Genomic DNA, 14409 nt, shown 5'->3' on the forward strand with positions numbered 1-14409 from the left:
AAATAAATAAATAAAATCTTTAAAAAAAAAAAAAAAAAAAGAAAAGAAATAAGTAACCATGGGGTGAAAAGTGCAGCATAGAGAATATAGTCAATAATATTGTAATAACTCTGGCTGATGACAGATGGTAACTACACTTATTGTGGTGAGCACTGCATAATGTTTAGCATTGTTGAATCACTATGTTGTATACCTGAAATTAGTATAGCATTGTATGTTAACTATACTTCAATAAAAAATATAGATATGTAAAATATACCATTCTGATGAGTGATATTGATAGTGGAGTATACATGGGAGGAGGCAAAGGGTATATGGAAATTTCTGTACCTCCTTCTCAGTTTTGTTGTAAACCTAAAAAGAAAAAGTCTTCTAAAAAATGCAAGGGATACAGCTAAAGGATTACTTTGAAGGAAGTTTATCAAGCTAAATGTATGTATTAAAAGAACAAAAACTTTTAAAATTAATGAAGTATTTATCCCAGGAGCTAGAAAAAAAGAAAAATAAACCCAAAGAAAGTAGAAGGAAGGAATTAATAGAGATCAAAGTAGAAAATAATGAATTGGGAAGAAACATACAAGGAAGAATCCACAGAGCTAACAGTTGATTCTTTGCCAGTATAAATAAAATTTACACAGTGGTGTTGCAACTGATTAAGAAAGAAAGAAAAGAAAACATTATAAAACAATTTCAAGAATGAACAAGGATGCATTACTGTAGATCCTTGAATATTACAAATACGTAAAAATACTATTATGAACGACATCATACCAAGAAGTTTGAAAATGTATATAGATGAAATGGACAAATTCCTAGAAAAATCCAACTTACAAAAACTGGTTCAAGAAGAAATAGAAACCTCGATGAAATCCAGAATTTACAGAACCATGGCTGGTCACTATTGTAGTCATTGAACACTTGTAGACTATGTAGTAGTAAGTAAAAGATTGTCTTTTTTGGGTAAACATGATTCATAGGAGTCTGCTTTGACAATTAATCCTTTATGTAAACACAGTTTTATTTCTTCTAAAATAGAATATTGGATTTAAATTTCATTCCTAAAAATGTATATTAGCATATGGAATACAATACTTGTTTTAATATGGAGGTCATTTTAAAATTCAGTTAACTATTTTAGGTATATATGACAAATATCTTACAGAAGACTGGAGGAATGAAGCATGTTTCAAGCAGTTTATGAAAACAGATTTCTAATCAGTTGCATAAAAGCATCTTTAGAATTTCTGACATTTGGAGATTTTAAAATTAGGTCTTTTTACATTGATTTTACTGACTCTCAAAACTGTGAAGGACTTGAATAGAAAAGACAACCTGGGAAGATCAGAGGTGATTTAAATAAGTATGATAGTTATTTTTGAGCCTTCCCTTGTTCATTCAACACACTTTTGGTCAGGCCCCTGTCTGTGCTGAAGTCTGAGAGAGACTGGGTATATGGCACTGCAACCCAGCCTACTTTATGGAGCTTTTAGTACCCACGGTAGTTTTTTGTATGTACTGAGAAAAATAAATTTTTTTTTAAGATTTATTTTTATTTATTTTAGAGAGCAAGCATGTGCCCGTGAGTGGGGGGAGGGGCAGAGGGAGAGGGAGAGAGAGTCCCAAGCAGACTCCATGCTGAATGTGGAGTCCGACATGAGGCTCAATCTCATGACCCATGAGATCACGACCTGGGCGGAAACCAAGAGTTGGATGCCCAACTGACTGAGCCACCCAGGCGTCCCTGAGAGAAATAATTTTTAATGAAAACATGAGCTTATATGTCTCTCTTTCCTAGAATGTGAAAGAGATTAAAATGGAATCAGTTCATTCAAGGTTAATAACTATTATTTGTGGGGATAGCACATCATCATCTATAACTTTTAAAATTCATGTCTTAACATAAATACAAGCTATCTTTGAGCTTTTTAAATACTATAGTAAATACCAAGTTTATGGGAGAGCTGCCCTTTTCTGTGTGTATTCTGGGGGAAAGTTCTCCTAAACTTTGATTCATTGGATGAAAACCAGTAAACAGCTTTTGTTAATTGTGACCAAACTGCTTTTCCCTCTGTGCTTTGTGCAACGGGGCCTCCTTTTGGATCTTTACTGTTAGGAACAGTGAGGAATATCACACGCATATTTGCATTTTCTGCTTTCCTGAATGGTGTACACATGTATGGCAAGGAGTGAGGAAATCTAGGTTTAATCTGTAGTCTATCTAGTTTTTATGGAACTTTTGTGGCTGATGGCTATTGCCATGTAACTAAAACTTGAATTCAGATTGTAGTGCAAGTTCACATATATATCCAAAGATAAAGTTTTTTTCTCACTTTATTCAAGGTATATTATAGCACTTTTGTTTCTGTCTTTTATTTCTTATGCTCTTCCCTTTACATTTAACCTGTAATATCTTTCCTGATAATTTTATTGAGTTCTATTCAAGTGCATGTTGGGCAGAAGTAGAGCCAAAGATTGAAATATCCTTTCTTGCTGAGAATTAAGGTTTGTTCCAGAGCACGAGGGTAGATGTTAAAATCTGATAGTGATCAGTAAATTGATTGCTTGTTCTTAACTTAATTCTAGTCAGCCATACAGTTATTTAAATGGTGGCTGGTGTCCTCTGCTGTTTGTGCTGTTAAAACTTCTAAATGCTGTCTTTTCAATCTGGAAAAGTGAGCAAGGCATAGAACCATGTAGCATAAAATGAACTACCCTTTCTTGTCATGAGTAGCAGTAGGAATGTTGGAAAGAAGATGGTGAAGCGGGATCTGGAAAAATGCTGTGTAGAGAAGGGAGTATGACACATAAAGGGCAGCTTTGGGTATTTATTTACGTATTTTGTGATCAGTTATACAATATAACTGCCCTATGATGAACTTTGCATCTTAAATTTTTGGCTAAACACACGTAGCTCTGGATTACTTAATAGAATTTCTTCTTCTGCAGGATTTTGCTAATATAATGAAGATGCTGAGGAGCCTGATCCAGGATGGTTACACGGCTCTGTTGGAGCAGCGCTGCCGAAGTGCTGCGCAGGCCTTCACGGAGCTGCTCAACGGTTTAGATCCTCAAAAAATAAAGGTAAAAGTGCCGTCTTACAGTTTGTGTATCAGTGCAGGTGCATTTCAGGTGCTTGTAGAGGAGAACCAAGGCTTTAACATCATTGTATTAATGTACCTTAGGCCTACCTAAGATTAGCTGAATCTGCCCCAGGCTGTGAGAAGCAGGTGACACTCTGATTCAGTCTTCATGGTTGCACGCAGTATCTGACTTTCTCCTTGCTCCCTACTTGGTGTTCATTAGAACGCTTGGCTGCTTCTACAAAAGTACTAAATCGAGGTTTTGGACTTGGCTTTAGTCACATCTTTTCATGCAGAAAGAATTAGCTAGGTCCATAGTTTATCCAGGATTGTAAGCAAATGTCTTAATCTGTCACTAGTACCCACTTATATGCAAAAGAACTTGACGACTTGGTTATTCTAATTTGCTATGAACCACCCCTTCAAGGAACTCTGAGACAATGGTTCTGTGTTTTAAATACTTGATTTTAGTATAACTGCATTATCTTTATAAAATATATTTTCTAATTCTGTTTGGCCTTTGTCCCAATCATAGTGATTAGAGAGATTTCATTACACTTTTTTTTTTCTGTTGTGGCTAACAGGTGGGTATGATGCAAGTTGGGCAAAATTGTGTTCAGATTTTTAACTGGAGCATTTTTATTGACAGCAATTGAACCTGGCCATGATTAACTATGTCTTAGTAGTCTACGGACTTGCTATTTCTCTCCTTGGAATAGGACAGCCTGAGGTAAGATTTGTAACAGAGATGATAAACAGTTAAAATATGCCATTAATTTTAGAAGATAGGTAAAAAATAGTTTTGACTCTTTGGCTTATTTCTTTCTGATAATTTCTTCTGAAATACCTGTTTAATTTGTGTTGTTTTTATTAAAAAGAAAATGTGATCCAATTATAAAAAAGCTATGCCAGACAACCAGTAGGAATTTTTTTTTTTTAAGATTTTACTTGTTTATTTGACAGAGAGAGAGATAGGAACACAAGCAGGGGGAGTGGGAGAGGGAGAAGCAGGCTTCCCGCTGAGCAGGGAGCCCATTGTGGGACTCAATCCCAGGACCCTGAGATCACGACCTGAGCCGAAGGCAGACGCTTAACGACTGAGCCACCCAGGAGCCCGGAATTTTTTTTATTTGTTATAAAAAGTAAATCTGTATCATCACAGATTTAAGAGAACACGTTGAGTGAAAAAGACAAGTTGGAGAACATAACAAACATTGTGATAACCACTTATGTACAATTTGGAAAACATACAGAACAATAGCATATATTCTTTATGACTATCTCTGCCTCTTGTAAAGGTTAAAAAAACCACAGGCTAGCCTAGTTTAAGATAATGCTTGCATTTAGTGATGGAAGGAAGGAAGGGGCCTGGGGAGATTAAGAAAGGAGAGTTCAACTTTGTGTTAAGATCTCTTAGTTCTGGGTCGTGGTTTTGGGTATTTTATTATCTTCTAGAGTGCAGACTTCCCGTAACCACATACAGTCAGCGTGTAGGTGTGAACACACATGGTTTCCATTACTCACGGTCCTTCAGTGCTCTTCTGGAAGGTGTGCCTATCTGCACTGCACAGCATTATACAGTTGACCCTTGAAAACACCGGTTTGAGTTGCATGGGTTCACTTACACATGGATTTAAAAAGAATACAGTACTGTGAATGTATTTTCTCTTCCTTATGATTTTTTTCTTTTCTCTTGCTTACTTTATTATAAGGTTACAGTATATAATACATATACAAAATACATGTTAATTTGCTCTTTATATTATTGATAAGGATTCTAGTCAAGTAGGCTATTAGTTGTAAAGTTTTGGGGGAATCAAAGGTTATACCTATATTTTCCATTGCATGGGGCACCCCTAACCCCTGCATTGTTCAGGTGTGAGCTATAATTTGCTTTCTGTGGTTTTCAGTTTTCAATAAAAGTTAAAATTGCTCTAGAATTACCTCAGGTATAATATATCCTTTCTGCCAACTTGGCCTCCAAGCTTCCTTGGCTAAATGAAGGCTTAACCCTAACTGCTACCTAATAAGGTTAATCATCTTTTAGGTTCCACTCTCAAAGTGGTTTACAGTGTCCGAGGTTCATTTTACTTGTTACATGCCTCTTTCCTTGTTCGTGAGGTGACAGATGAATGTGTTCCATTAAGGCCTAATTCTGTTTTCTAAAGATTGTTGGAGACAGGACTTCATGATCTCAATTCTTCTGTTCTTGGCAGAGTGATAATAAATATCATGTTTTGCTTTATCAGAATTGAAGAAATAGTTCACTACGTTTGTGATTTACTTTGAATTAGTGAGACTGATTAAAAAAAAACCAGGTATGATAGAACTTGGACATTTAAAAGAATGTCATCATTCAGAGTAGCCCCCGAAGTAAGCAGTATGTTTGCTCCAGTACAGCTCTTAAAACATTTTTGGAATGCCTCCTTTGGAACTGGCCTCAAAGCTTCTTATAAACTCCCATTTTGTAGTGACATTTCCTTTTTCACCCACAATGGGGTTACCAGGGTTACCTTGAACTGTTTCTTCTGGGTTTTTTCCAAAACAGAATTCATTCTAAGCACAGAAGTTTCTACTATTGAGAATATTCAAAAGAATGTACTCTAAGTTCTGTAAAGCTTTTGCTAAAGCACTATTTTTAAAACAGAGCATTTATCTTTCTTATGCCACAAAACATTGTGGGTAACATTATTGGAGTGCCTATATCCCAAGGGAGCAGCACTTGCGAGGATATATGTCATGGTATGCTTGCATTTAGTCAGTGTTTTTACTACGAATTCACACCTTTTAGTGTTAGCACATACCAGGCCCTCTCTGTGTATTAGTAAGTGCTCATGTGTCGTCTGACGTGTTCCACACCAATTTTTCATTCTCAAGCCAGATCACTTTGGTTGTGTCTCTGTATATTCTATGGTCAAAATTTGTATATTTGCTAAGAAAATAAAATGCAGAAGGTTTAATTTTGCCACAGAAATTTTTGGATATTCAGTTGTTTGTAATATTACACAAATATTACACAAAATATTGACCTTCAGATAAAATCTGTTCCAGTGTTTCTTTTGCAGTTTAAGTGATCATTGTTTTTATTGCTACTGAAGGAATTATCTGAAGCTGAAAACCAGTTTAAGAGGATGATTGAACACTACCCCAATGAGGGACTTGATTGCTTGGCCTACTGTGGAATTGGAAAAGTATATTTGAAGAAGAACAGGTTAGTAGAAATTATGCTCTTTTACACTCAGGTTGGATAACTCAGTTGAAGTCTCCTGTTGTAGTGGAGGTCCCTTTTCTGGAATTATATTGTTATCTTCTCTGTGGCAAACTATTATCATCACGTTTGCTTGGAGGACCAGCATTTCTATATCATTAATTATTAAAATATGGCCAATCAGGGACGCCTGGGTGACTCAGTCATTAAGCGTCTGCCTTCAGCTCAGGTCATGATCCCGGGGTCCTGGGATCGAGTCCCGCATTGGGTTCCCTGCTCGTCGGGAAGCCTGCATCTCCCTCTCTCTCACTCCCCCTGCTTGTGTTCCCTCTCTCACTGTCTCTCTCTGTCAAATAAATAAATAAAATCTTAAAAAAAAAAAAAATATATGGCCAATCAGTTCAGCTCCTAGTGCTTCCTTATTTTCAGTCTCATAAGAAAGTCAGGAACAAAATGATTTGACACAAAGGATTTTGTATTTTTTCTGTTAGTATATGTCACTTATAAATGGTGACTGAATTGATATAAATTAATGCTTTACAAGTCTGATTGTATAATTTTTTGGTTACCAAAATATCTGTTTCCACTCAAAAACCTGTATGAAGTGGTTTTAATATGAGATAGATATCTGTTCAAAGACATCATGAGTTAGGAATAAAAATCTCTTCTCAGAACTTTTTCTATAGTTGGAATCCCTACTCAAAGTTTAGTATGTAGTTGTTCTGCAAGCATTTCATGTCTTATCTTCCCAAATTGCTGTATGACCCTTTGGGGATAGGATTATGCATTGAGCTTTAAAAAAAATTCCCCTGTTCACTGCTTGCTTGGACAGCACATAGACTAAAATTGGAATAATACAGAGAAGATTAGCATGGGCCCTGTGCAATGACGATACACAAATTTGTGAAGCGTTCCATATATTTGGCACAATAAAACTATCATTAACTGTGAAACAACAATAACAAAAAGAAAACCAAAAATCTCCCTGTTCCTGCATTTAACACCCAATATATTGGTAGGTGTGTTAGATTACTTTATAAATAAATAATTATTGACTGATTGAATATCATTCATAGCTTTTAATCTTGAATTTTCACCTGTCCTTTTAGGGAAATTTTTCTTAAGATTTTTATTTTTAAATAATCTCTACACCCAACCTGGGGCTCAGACTCACAACCCTGAGATCAAGAGTTGCATGCTTTTCTGACTGAACCAGCCAGGTGCTCCCAAGGGAAATTTTATCAGACCTTTGGGACTCTTGGGAACCCAGTCTTGGAATGTGCCTAGAACTTCCTTTATAGATTTTTTAGAGATTAAAGAAAGTTCTTTTACTTCCAGAAGTTACTGTGTGACCAGGCTGAATTATATTAAGAATCAGGTAGAGGGAGGGATAGTGAGGATTTAGCAATCATCTGTATAGGAACAGCAAATGAAATTAATTTCAAAGCTTGGCATAACTTATTTAAGATATACGTTTTTAATGCAGTAGTCACATGTAATTATTCATAAGATCTAGGAATATATCATAAATGTGTAACGTCATGGGAACTATGGTAAATGAAAAAGTCTTTGCCATTTTGAAAAGCGTTTACATTTTAATTTCAAAATAATGTGGTGTGGGGTTCAGTGTCTGATATGTTGGTTTTTGCTGTTGTAATGTGCAATTTCTGGTAAAGTCCTGCTATTATCTGTCATTTTATGGTTGATGGTGGTCTAGCTTTTCTGCAGGTGAATTTTTCTTACCCATAGGCAAAAAAAGTTCTTAAATTGGAAAATCATTTCAAGATTGGAGAAAGCAAGAAACCTTTCCTCTCTAGTCTGAAGAGAATAATAAAGACTTGGTTAACTTTATAATCCAGTGTATTAATATTCTTTTGTTGAATGGACTCTGGGAATCTATTGACATTTTTTAAAAACATGAATCAGAACGTTTCATGTAGTTAAAACAATTTACATACCCACTTATTCTTTTAAAATACTTTACTGCTTTATGGTTGAAATAAGTCCAGCATACATGATCTCTTTAGATTTTTTTTCAGAAGAGTGGTTTTTACTAATAGATGTCCTAATAGAGTTGAGTTTAAAAAAAATATATTTATGATTAATTAGTTGAAGTGAAGGGCTGTCATTTCTCTATAGGAATCTAATTAGCTTAGTAAATGAAACAAAAATGAAACAACCAAATTATTCAATTTTCTGTTTTAATTGTTGGAAACTTTTTTTTTAAAGATTTTATTTATTTATTTGACAGAGAGAGTGCAAGCACAAGCAGGGGGAAGTGGCAGAGGGAGAGGGAGAAGCAGGCTCTCCACCGAGCAGAGAGCCTGATGCAGGACTCGATCCCAGGACTCTGGGATCATGACCTGAGCCAAAGGCAGATGCTTAACCAACTGAGCCACCCAGGCGTCCCAATAAATTACAACTTTAAAAGGACTAGTATGCACCTACCATAATAAAGCCAGTGTCCAGGCAGATTTATTGTTTATATTAATTACTTTTATAGCAAACAATGAATAATGCCTTCTTTTTTTTTAGTTTTTATTTTAATTCTTTTAATATACAGTGTTATATTAATTTCAGGTGTACAATATAGTGATTCAACATGCCTTTGTTCTTTTTTTAAAGAACATAGAGGTTCCATTGAATATTTCTGAACAATGATTTATCAAATGTACTCTTATTAGTAAACTTGAAATTTCTGTAACTTTTATTGTGGGGAATGAAAATTCTTATCACAGCTTTAATACCTTCTTTCTTCATAATTATGACTTTAGATTTCTAGAAGCTCTCAATCATTTTGAGAAAGCAAGAACCTTGATTTGTCGTCTTCCTGGAGTGTTAACTTGGCCCACAAGTAATGTGATTATTGAAGAGACTCAGCCGGGGAAAATAAAGGTAACCATTTATTTCTTCAGAGACCTTCTTACTAATTAGAAAAGCCCATCTGCACTGACTGACTCGGGTATCAGAAGACAAAGAGGTAGGGGCACTCTGTCCTCAGCATCCCCACATGTGTTTCCCTTTAAAGACTAGTGAGAATCACTAACATTTGTTAAATATTTCCTTTGTGCCAGTCACACAGCTTCCATTTATCATACCTTTAATCTTTACAGCAACTCTACAAGATGAGTACTATGATTATTCTCATTTTACTGAAGAGGAAGATTAAGTTAGGGACATTAAGTGATGAGCTCAAGGTTAAACAGCTAGGAAGTAGTGGAGGTGGGACTTGCATCTAGGCATTCTGATTTCAGAGCATTCATTATTAAGTAGTATGATTTACTGCTTGTACTTAGAGAAAGGTATAGCATTGTTGTTTCATCATAGTGACTATAATTATTAAGATGGCACTTGAGGACTTGGAAAATATAAATTTGATCTCGTATCCAGAGACATAGGATGCTTTGCTAGTTCCGGAAAGACTAAATTATGTGTGGATTGACTAGAGTAGGCCTTTACTTGTGGGGAACCCTGGCATGTATACAGAACTTGCTTTTGGCTAAAGCTTTTAAAGCTTAAAACTCAATAATAAAAAGAATTTGATTAAAAGTAGCCATTATACTGGAATTAAAAAAATAAAAAATAAATGAAAAAGTAACCAAAGGATCTGAATAAACCTATCTGCCAAGAATTTCTGCAAATATCCAATAAACCTGTGAAAGATGTTCAACAGCATCAGCTATCAGAGAAATGCAAATTCAAACCATAATGAGATACAACTTCACACACTAGGATGGCTGTACTCAAGAAGGCAGACAGTCGAAAGTGTTGGTACATATCTCTGGATAGGTCTCTGAATCAGAACCCCTGTATGTTGCTGGTAGACATGTAAAATGGTCTGGCAGCTCCCCAGTAGAGTAAAGATAGAGTCACCGTATGACCCAGCAGTTTCATTCCTACACTTATACAGAGAAAGGAAAACATATGTTCTCACAAAAATGTGTACGTGAATGTTTATAGCAACACTATTCATAATAGTAAAAAGTGGGAACAGCTCATGTGTCCATCAACTGATGAGTTGTTAAATAAAACCATACAGTGGCCTGTCCATACAATTGAATATTATTTGCCCATAAAGAATAATGTACTGATAAGTACTACAGCATGGATGAACCTTGAAAACATGCTAAGTAAAAGAAGCCAGACACAAAAGGCCACATGTGTGATTGTATTTATCCAAAAATTCCAGAATAGGCAAATCTGTATTTAGAGACAAAGTAGATTAGTGGTTTCAGGGGGTTGGGGATTGGGAGAAAATGCGGAGGGACTGCTAATGGGGATGGAGTTTTTTGTTGGGTGATGAGACTGTTTAAATTTAGACTGAGGCAGTGGTTGTACAACACTGTGAATATACTGAAAGCCACTGAACTATATACATTTTAAATGTGTAGATTGTGTGATATGTGAATTATAGCTCAACAAAACTGTTTAAAAAAAAAAAATCACTGATGTTCTCTTTATAGTAGATTGGGGTGGAGACAGAGGAGCTCTTGAGAACAAAAAGCAGGCCCTGGAAGCATGGCACAAGGGTCTTGGGGGCTTCAGTGGCAGTGGGATAATTCTTCAGGGAATGTACAAGATGAATCAGGATGGTAGGATCCCAGGTGAAGTGACACTGGGAAGGAGGAGAAGGGTAGATTCCTAAGGGTTTTTCTACCTCATCTAACTCCCTCTGAGTGCCTAAAGGACATTTCTAAGAGCTATTATACCTTGTCAAATGAGGCTTGATGATAATAATAATAACATGGGATAAGGTTTTGATTCTGACTCTGAAATTCTGAAACTTCCTGTTCAGTCTTTTTTTTCCAACTTTATCTCTGGATATGTCTATCAGCCTTTTTTTTGAGAGAGAGAACACGAGTGCATGCGAGAGAGAGAGAATCTCACAACCCTGAGATCATGACCTGAGCCCAAATCAGGAGTCAGGCGCTTAACCAGCTGAACCACCCAGGTGCCCCGTGTATCAACGTCCTTCTAAAAAAGAAAAACTAAGGGGCGCCTGGGTGGCTCAGTTGGTTGAGCATCTGCCTTTGGCTCAGGTCATGATCCCAGGGTCCTGGGATCGAGCCCCAGGTTCGGCTCCCTGCTCAGTGGGGAGCCTGCTTCTCCCTCTCCTCCTGGCTTGTGCTCTCTCACTATCTCTGTCTCTCTTTCAAATAAATAAAATCTTTAAAAAGGAAAACTTTAGAAGTTATATGTAGTTTATTCTTCGCTAAAAAACATTTTGTCATTCATTCCTATGCTGAAAGTATTTTGATGGCAAGAAGTTATTGAAATCATAAGTATTTTTATTGACAAATTAGTGTTGTGATATTATTTTTGTTTATTTTTGTTTTAGATGCTGTTAGAGAAATTTATTGAAGAATGCAGGTTCCCTCCAGTGCCAGATGCCATTTGTTGCTATCAGAAGTGCCGTGGATATTCCAAAATCCAGATATATATAACTGATCCAGACTTCAAGGTACATAATGAATGTACAGTAGGACAGTAACTTGTAGAATTGTGCCTTAAAATGGATTCAGAACAAATTCTGTAACTGGAGGTACTCAAGTTCTCTGCTGTCGGCAGTTTTATGTCCTCTTGTCTACCCTATCCCCTGGACTTCTATAGGTCTGCATCATCTCATTTGGGAACCCAGAGCCACTAAGTAAACACTGAGTGCAGGGGTAGTCACCTTAGAAGGCAGGCTAGCTAATTCTATTTCCCCTTTCTAGCCACTGTTCATATAACTTGCCTATTTCTTAGGAGCACAGGAAAGAAAATGAGATTATTACTTCTGACTGGTTGCAATTTTAATTTCTTGTAAAATTTGAGTCCAGGAATCTAAAGGCTGTTGTGACCACTGAATTATCTCCTGGAGACCTAAGTCTGTAACCAGGTCTGGCACTTAATTGAGTTCCTGGGCCTTAGTTTATTCAAGAAGATAGTTACTGCCTATTCTCCCTGGTTAGTAGATCAGATGAGTGTTTATAAAATATTTGATACTGTAAAGGATAATACGTCTGTACGCTATGGAAATGAGTAGGTCAGTCAAGTTCTCGGTCTCTAGCACTAGGCGTTTAGGGGTATAGAAGTATTGTACTTTCCCGGGAGAGAATGTGATGTTTAGTTATATTTGCCTGGTTAATGCAGACAGCTCTCCCTTTATCTTAATACGTGTGTTGTGATTGTGAACGAAGAGTGTGTATGTGTAGACATCTTTAAATGTGTATTTAAACACTGTTTTAAACCCCTAGGGTTTTATACGAATCAGCTGCTGCCAATACTGTAAAATAGAATTTCACATGAACTGTTGGAAGAAGTTGAAAACAACAACTTTTAATGATAAAATTGACAAGGTAAGTTCACATAGTCTGGATTTTGTAGTGTGCTTAATTTATGTTGATTTTTTTCCCTGAGAATCTTCAGGAAAAGTTTTTAGTGAATATAAGTTCCTCTCTGTGCATTCTAAACATAACTAAAAAGTTTTAAATGATAAAGTAGAAAATCAGTTTTTCTTTTTATTTTATACTGGCATAAGGGCAATAACCATAGAGGCCTTTAATAAATTGTTTAACCAGTTTTTATATTAGGAATCTTATCAAAAATAAAAGTTTAAATGATGTTAATGTTCTGTTGTAGAATTAGGGCCTCAAATGTTTTATTTTCTCCAAACTTAGTACTGCCACTTCTCATTGTGGTTTTTCTTAATTTAGAAAGATAATAATGTTAATTACCATTAGCTAGATACCTTGAGAGAAGGCACAATTTTGTAATCTTATTTGCATTCGTTTCTGATTCCTATAAGCTATGGACTTTAAAAAAAAGAAAAGAAAACCATTTCCTTTTTTAATTAATTAATTTATTTTCATTATTATGTTCAATTAGCTAGCATGTAGCACATCATTAGTTAAGAAAACTCATGTAAGCCCCTATTCTTGTTGGAGAAAAGAGTAAGGTGCTTGTGCTAGGTATTTATTAGCAAGAGGAATTACTCAAGTTTGGTAGAAATAAATTCTCACATTTTATGCATTTTCACATAGTTAACTAAAGATACAATGATATAACCAAATAATTGTTGCCATTGAGTCACTTTTGCTATGTCTTTGTCTGACATTAACTCAGTTTCTCTAGTTACACATGCACCCTTAGTGCTCTTAACCATTCCCGTGAGTTAAAATACTCCCTGTAAATTAGTCACCTTGCACTAGGATATACGGAAGTAATACACAACCCAAGTATCTTGATTTATAGTAAGAAAAGTTCATCTCTTGCTTACGTTTATTGTCCTAGAGTTCTGCAGCTGTGGGTCAGCAGCTCTTGTCTGTGTAGCTGTGTTCTTTGTTTCTGAATTGAGGTTGAAGAGTGACCGGAACATCTTCATGTGGCAGAGAGTAAAGAGCAATGGCCAGTCTATTCAGTGTTTCTTAAAGCTTTTGCATGGACATATGTACGTTATGTCAGCTCACTCTGCATTGACCAAAGCAAGTCACGTGGTCAGCCCTACAGCTGAAAGTATATTCCTTCTACAAGGGAGGCTCTGAAAGTCAGAAGACAAGGAGCAGGGACTTTCATTGCCTCCCTAAAGGAGGTTTTAGACATATCTTGACTATTCCTAATGGTTAAAATGGTATACATATATAGATTTATTCTAAGATATAGCACTTGTTTTTTTAATCAAATAGGATTTTCTACAAGGAATTTGTCTTACCCCTGACTGTGAAGGAATCATTTCTAAGATTATCATTTTCAGCAGTGGTGGTCAAGTTAAATGTGAAGTAAGTATCTAATAGAGGGGAAATATTACCAAATTGTTAACCAAAACGTTTATAACTTTTAAAATATTTATATTTGGGAAGTTGTACAATTTAGATCTTGTGTTTTCCAGGAGAAATGTTCTTTAATTTAAGAAAATATAGGAAATATTAGGATGTCAGAATGTATCTTTGCAATGAAGGATTCTCACATTCTTTCATTTCCTAAAAGAGGAGACTTTTTACATTTTAGTTTTACTGTGTTTATTCTTTTCGATAATCTTGTTTTCTTAATCCCCAGTAAACTTAACGGGTATTAACAAGGGTGGAGTTCTTAGGAAGGGGGAAGAGTGTTTTGAAGGATTACCTTTCACTTCACTATATGGGA

The 14409-nt window shown here is 35.8% G+C and overlaps 1 protein-coding gene and 1 non-coding gene across 12 annotated transcripts in view; both read left to right on the plus strand.

Moving 5' to 3' along the window:
* Nucleotides 1-14409, plus strand: part of TTC3 (tetratricopeptide repeat domain 3) — a 118357-nt gene that overhangs the window by 52114 nt on the left and 51834 nt on the right. For all 11 annotated transcript variants that reach the window (XM_032392649.1, XM_032392651.1, XM_032392653.1 and 8 more), the window contains 7 exons: nucleotides 2947-3081; nucleotides 3730-3810; nucleotides 6179-6291; nucleotides 9063-9183; nucleotides 11627-11749; nucleotides 12525-12626; nucleotides 13953-14045. In XM_032392649.1, the coding sequence (XP_032248540.1) occupies nucleotides 2947-3081; nucleotides 3730-3810; nucleotides 6179-6291; nucleotides 9063-9183; nucleotides 11627-11749; nucleotides 12525-12626; nucleotides 13953-14045 (768 nt within the window). The remainder of the gene's footprint in view (nucleotides 1-2946; nucleotides 3082-3729; nucleotides 3811-6178; nucleotides 6292-9062; nucleotides 9184-11626; nucleotides 11750-12524; nucleotides 12627-13952; nucleotides 14046-14409) is intronic.
* On the plus strand, nucleotides 7109-7211 carry LOC116624619. Its single transcript, XR_004297927.1, has one exon. It is a non-coding gene; the product is annotated as a U6 spliceosomal RNA (small nuclear RNA).

This window comes from Phoca vitulina, unplaced genomic scaffold, assembly GCF_004348235.1.
Source record: "Phoca vitulina isolate PV1807 unplaced genomic scaffold, GSC_HSeal_1.0 scaffold68, whole genome shotgun sequence".
Lineage (NCBI taxonomy): Eukaryota > Metazoa > Chordata > Mammalia > Carnivora > Phocidae > Phoca > Phoca vitulina.